Source organism: Chrysemys picta, chromosome 24, assembly GCF_011386835.1.
Source record: "Chrysemys picta bellii isolate R12L10 chromosome 24, ASM1138683v2, whole genome shotgun sequence".
Classification (NCBI taxonomy): Eukaryota; Metazoa; Chordata; order Testudines; family Emydidae; genus Chrysemys; species Chrysemys picta.
Window position 1 is genome coordinate 4,944,566 of NC_088814.1, and position 6,000 is coordinate 4,950,565.

The window sequence follows — 6,000 nt, forward strand, 5'->3', positions numbered from 1 at the left end:
TCAGCCTGAGTCCATCTAGCAGCCATTGTGCTAGGCGCTGTACAAACACGGACAGTCCCTGCCTTGCCCTGTTACAATCAGAATTTTCCTTTTCTTAACTGCCTCCTGTTTCTCCCAGTTACAGGCCCCCAGAGAACAATTCTGCCCAAAGCCCCTCCTTCCAGATGGGTCTGGTGAGACAAGCCCAGCCCTGGGGACAATGGAGCCCTGGGTTCTAATCCTGCAGAGCCACTGGATGTATTTGGGCATGTCATTTCCCCCTCTGTGCCTTGGTCTCGTCACATGAGAAGAAGGATGCTACCTCATAGGGTGCTGTGGGGCTTGGGGCTCCTAAGGGGGCTAGGCACCCAATTAACTGGGAGCTGGAATTCCCTTAGGCCTTTTTCAAAACCCCAGCTTAAATCGTGAGCACTTGGAGATCCCTAGATGGGGGTGCCAGGAACCCAAGGCGTCACTGCTGTAGAGGTGCTGAAGCTGGCATCGGACTCGGCCAACGTTCAGCCAAGCCATACTGGTTACGGGCTGGGTTCTGCTCTCAGTTACCCTGGCATAAATCCGGAGCAAGCCCACCCAACTTCCCAGTCTACACTGAGCGCAGAATCCGGGCCAGGGCTCAGCCTATCGTCCCTCACAGGCCAGCCCCTTTGTCCAGCCTCAGGTGCCTGCCTGTCTGAGCCCTGGGATAAGAGCCCGCTGCCCCGGCCCGACACCCACAGCCGTGAACGCCCCACCCCTGCCCTTCGCCTCCCGCCTAGCGGCTCCCAGCACTCCAGGGAAGGAAGCAAAAACTTCTCCTGCTTCCCAGGTGGCGTGGGAAGTCCTGGCGATAGCTGCGCCCGGGGAAAGCTGGGGTGCTAGCTAGGATATTTGGGGGGGCTCCCAGTGACCTGGCCATGCCACGGCAGTACCCGCAGGACAACTGAGCAGAACAGAACAGGGGACTATGAAGTGCAGAAGTACAAGGGATTCCAACTGGCCTGGGAGGGATTGGGGGGGAGGGACACACATGGCCTGTGGATTCGGGTGGGGGGGGAGAGGGGCAGCTTGCAGGAGAAGGGGGACAGCGGCAGACGGGACATGGCAGAGTGGGGCACTGCTCTTCGGATTCAGGGAGGTGGGGTGGCGGTGTGGGGGGGTTACTGTCCTTCGGATTCGGGTTACGGGGGAGGGGCTCTGCCTTTCCATTTCCGGCCTTACAGCTTGTTCCAGCCCAGGGGAAGGGTCTCAGGATTCATTCAGCAAAGTGACATATCATGAGAAGAGGGAGGGGCTGATGCCCCCCACCTGCTCCCCTCAAAACCCACACTAACACCCCCTGCCCTGCCAGAAACCCAGAGATCCCCACCCCAACCCCACCATGGAGACTCCCGGCATCCATGCGGAGACAGGCCGAGAGAGGCTCCTCCGAGGCAGAGATCCTGCCGCAGCCACCTCTCCCTTCCCACATCCCGCACCCCACCCCACTGCCTTAAAATGGTGGCAACTGCCCCCCCCCAACCCCTCTCTGTGGGAAGTACCCCCACCCCCAGAGCCTGCTCCATCACCCCACGGCTCCCCCTGGGGACAGCACAGATGGGAACCGTCTGGCTTTGGGCAGGAAGAGGGACCCCTCGCCCCACTTGGCCATGGGGCAGAACCTGATGGCAGGTGCTTCTCTCCCTCGGTCTCCTCCCCTGAGCTGCCAGAGACAGAGGCCAAAAATCAGCCACGACCAGGAGCAACAAGTGTCACGTACTGCAAAGGATTAACCCAGAACAACCACACACTGTGTGTGTGTGTGTGTGTGCGCGTGTGTGTGTGTATTGCGATGGCCTCCTTTCTAATCGGTGGGACCATGTTTCTATATGCAACACGAATCTTTGTCTAAGCAGTGTGTGCGTGTACATTACGACGGTCTCTGTCTCACGGTTGCCAGGGATGGCTGTAGACGATGAGGGTCTCTGATGGGTGTGAACAGGCACATGCGCCGGTGTGCAGTGATCGTGAGGGTCTCTGGCCAGTGGGCTCAGATGCCCGCAAGGCCTCCCTAGTGTAGCATCCCCAATACCAGGGCATCTCGACAGGAAGTTTCCCTGGGTACCATGCTGACCATCCAGCTGTAATTCCCAGCACGGGGTCAGGCAGCCCCTGGCTAGGTGAGACCAGGAGGGGCCACTCCAAAATCAGCTCTGCTCTCCTCCGGCCCCTCCAGGAGGGAGAGTCAAGTGGCGAATCGTGGTTCTCTGAAGCACCCCCCATGCCACAGGACCCACCCAGGTCCGGCTAAGCAGCACCGTGTGACCCATGTGACTCCCAGAATCCCTGGTCTGGACCATTCACCCAGAGACAAGCAGAGGGCACGTGGCTGGCCAGCCTCCCTCCTCCTCCACCAGGCTGGGATTTTGCTGGGCCCGGAAGCTGAGCTGGCAGCGAGGGGATGTTTATACACCCCTGGGCAAGCAGTCCCCTTCCCAGTCGTCCCTCTGCTGACACCTCGCTCCCTCCCATTCCTCCCTACACCCCCCTCCATGTCCCACCCCCTCCCATCTCCTCCCATGCCCCCCCTCAATACCCCTCCCATACAACCCCCCATGCCCTAGCACCTCCCACCTCCCCATACAACCCCACCTCCACTCCCCTCTCTGTACCCCACCCCTCCCTTCGCTTCATACACGCCTCTCTTTTTTTCTCTGCTCTTGATCTTTTTTTTTTATTATCATTGTAATATTCTCTCTCTGCCACCCACCTGCTGTGTTCCCCTCACCAGGCGGGGTATGGGGGGGGGCGGACCAAGTACCAGCCTCCTCACTAGACCCCAGGGTGGCAAAGCCAGCCTGGATGGCATACAGGAGCTAGAGATCGGAGTCCCCGTCTGTGTTGTCTCCCCCCCACTTGCAGTGCACTGCGCCCCAGCCCTCTTGTACACAGCTCAGCGCTCAGTCCTCTGACCTGACCCCACCCCATCCCATCCAGGACCCCACCCCCGGCACAGACCCCAGACCCACCCTACGCACAGAATCCAGGACCCCACTCCAGGCACAGACCCCACACCACACACAGAGCCCCACCCTATGCACAGACCTGAGGCCCCCAGGCACAGACCCCAGACCCCACCACACACAGCCCCACCCTACGCACAGACCCCAGAGCCCCATTCACAGAGACCCACCCTATGCACAGAATCCAGGACCCCACCCCAGGCACAGACCCCACACCAAATCCAGGACCCCACACCACACACAGAGCCCCACCCTATGCACAGACCTGAGGCCCCCAGGCACAGACCACAGACCCCCCCCACACGCAGCCCCACCCTACGCACAGATCCCAGAGCCCCATTCACAGAGCCCCACCCTACGCACAGAATCCAGGACCCCACCCCAGGCACAGACCCCAGACCCCCAGGCACAGAGCCCGATGCAGAGTCCCACCCCAGACCCCTACCCCATGGACAGAGTCCAGGACCCCACACAGAGCCCCACCCTATGCACAGACACCCCCCCCCAGAGCTCCACTCTATGCAGACCCCAGACCCCCATTCACAGAGCCCCACCCCATACACAGACCCCAGACCCAGGCTCCCTGCACAGACCCCCCCACCCCATGCCTAGATCCCAGCCTCCACCCCTTACACAGACCCCCACCTCTTCCACAAAGCCCCCTCCCTCGGCTCTGTTGTGTGCGCGAGCCGCCCCCCGAGACCCCCCGGCCGCGCCTCCTACCTGCTCCATGCTGCGCCCCTCAGCGCGCCCCCAGGCCAGGCGGCGGCGGGGGGAGGGCGGGGGGCAGCCCCCCGGCGCGATCCATGTGACTTTCCTCTGTCAGGTCCTCGAGTCCCCGGGAGCCGGCCCGGCTGCTGCGTCTGCTGCGAGCGCCCGTCCCCCCGCCGGGCGTGTGTCTGCCTGGCCCCCTCCCCGCGTCCCGCCCCTTCCCCTCCCCTCCCCGGCTCATCCCGGCGCTGCGGCCCCGGGCAGCTCCGGCAGCCGCCCGGCAGGGTCATGTGAGCCCTCGCCCCCCCCCTCCACTGCGGGGGGGCAGCCCCTGACCCTGACCCGTGCGCGCCCTGCAGCTGCTAGCCCCACAACTGGGCTCCCCCCCCCCGGGCTTCGCCCCCTCCATCCGCCCTGCCCCTGCCATACAGCCCCGTGCGCGCCCTGCAGCTGCTAGCCCCACAACTGGGCTCCCCCCCCCCCGGGCTTCGCCCCCTCCATCTGCCCTGCCCCTGCTGTACAGCCCCATGCGCGCCCTGCAGCTGCTAGCCCCACAACTGGGCTCCCCCCCCCCCGGGCTTCGCCCCCTCCATCTGCCCTGCCCCTGCTGTACAGCCCCATGCGCGCCCTGCAGCTGCTAGCCCCACAACTGGGCTCCTCCCCCCCCCAGGCTTCGCCCCCTCCATCCGCCCTGCCCCTGCCATACAGCCCCGTGCGCGCCCTGCAGCTGCTAGCCCCACAACTGGGCTCCCCCCCCCCCGGGCTTCCCCCCCTCCATCCGCCCTGCCCCTGCCATACAGCCCCATGCGCGCCCTGCAGCTGCTAGCCCCACAACTGGGCTCCTCCCCCCCCCAGGCTTCGCCCCCTCCATCCGCCCTGCCCCTGCCATACAGCCCCGTGCGCGCCCTGCAGCTGCTAGCCCCACAACTGGGCTCCCCCCCCCCCGGGCTTCGCCCCCTCCATCTGCCCTGCCCCTGCTGTACAGCCCCATGCGCGCCCTGCAGCTGCTAGCCCCACAACTGGGCTTCCCCCCCCCCCGGGCTTCGCCCCCTCCATCCGCCCTGCCCCTGCCATACAGCCCCATGCGCGCCCTGCAGCTGTCAGCCCCACACCTGGGTGGCAGGACTCATGACCCACCCATGCCCCTCTCTCTGCTCCAGCTCCCCCAATCCCCAAAACTCTCCGCCCCCTAGCAGCAGATCCTCCCCTTTGCCCCCTCCCTCCGTGCTCCCCAGATTACCATTATTTCCAGGCCCCCTTCTCTCCTGGCCTGGGGAGGGCTGGCTCGCCATCCGGCTGGTTGGCCGCTGTGGAGTGTCCTCATGTAACACTCCCCAAGGCGGAATATTCCCAGAGCAGTGCCAGGTCCAGGAGCGGGAACTGCAAAAGCATCAAGGGAGACACCGATTTAACCCTCTCTGGGGCCAGGAGCCCACATCTCCCCCTCACCCCTTCCCCTGTTCCCCAGGAAGCAGGGGGGGTGCGCTGCTGGCAGGCTGGGCATGATCTGGGCCAGAGCCTTTTCCCCATGCCAAAGGCAACATTGTGGAGAAAGGGGGGCTGAGCCCCAATGTCTTGGGAGCAAGTCGCCTGTCTTGCTCTGGGCCAGTGGGAGATGCGGGGGGAGATTCAGGGGATATTGACTGCTTCCCATCAGAGAAGTCCCACAGCAAGGGAAAAGGAGTGGGGGGGATGTTTGCCAGGCATGCCTCAGATATGTAATTCCATCTCCAAGCAGCGGTGTGGGTCAGTGTCACTCTCTCCATTTTTCAGGAGGGGAAACTGAGGCACAGAGCGGGCCCATGACTAGCCCAAGGCCGCGCACTGAGTCAGTGGCAGAGCTGGGGTTAAAAGCCAAGAATCCCAGCTCCCACTCCGAACCCAGGAACCCCTGGTTCCCCGCTGTCCCCACATAAACCTTGGTTGCCTGGGGGATGGGGAGGGAGAGGAGTATGAACTTGGTTTCATGCCGACTGTCTGCAACACCAGCAATTATCCTCCATGAGTAATTTGTTTGCGGCGCATGGCATGGAAGTCATCAACCCCCCTTGCTGAGCAGTCGTAAATATTTGCTTGGTAGCAGCGCCAATGCCAGAAACATTTGTGTTATTTGGAAATTCCCGAAAGTCACAAAAACTTGGTGCAAGCTTTGGCGTCCAGCGGACCAGGACTCAAGCGCCCTGGACTCTGCCCCTAGCTCTGCCACTGCCCTACTGTGTGACCTTGGGCAAGTCACAGCCCTGCTCCGTGCCTCCGTTTCCCTTCCCCACCTTTGGTGTCTCTTTGGACTGCAAGCTCTCTGGGGCAGGGA

General features: G+C 63.2%; 1 protein-coding gene across 1 annotated transcript in view; it reads right to left on the minus strand.

The window, feature by feature from the left end:
* Positions 1–3,852, minus strand: part of ARHGAP23 (Rho GTPase activating protein 23) — a 125,493-nt gene extending 121,641 nt beyond the window's left edge. The window contains exon 1 of the mRNA XM_065577540.1: positions 3,702–3,852. Within this exon, the coding sequence (XP_065433612.1) occupies positions 3,702–3,710 (9 nt within the window). The 5' untranslated portion in view covers positions 3,711–3,852. The remainder of the gene's footprint in view (positions 1–3,701) is intronic.
* Positions 3,853–6,000: the final 2,148 nt, after the last annotated feature.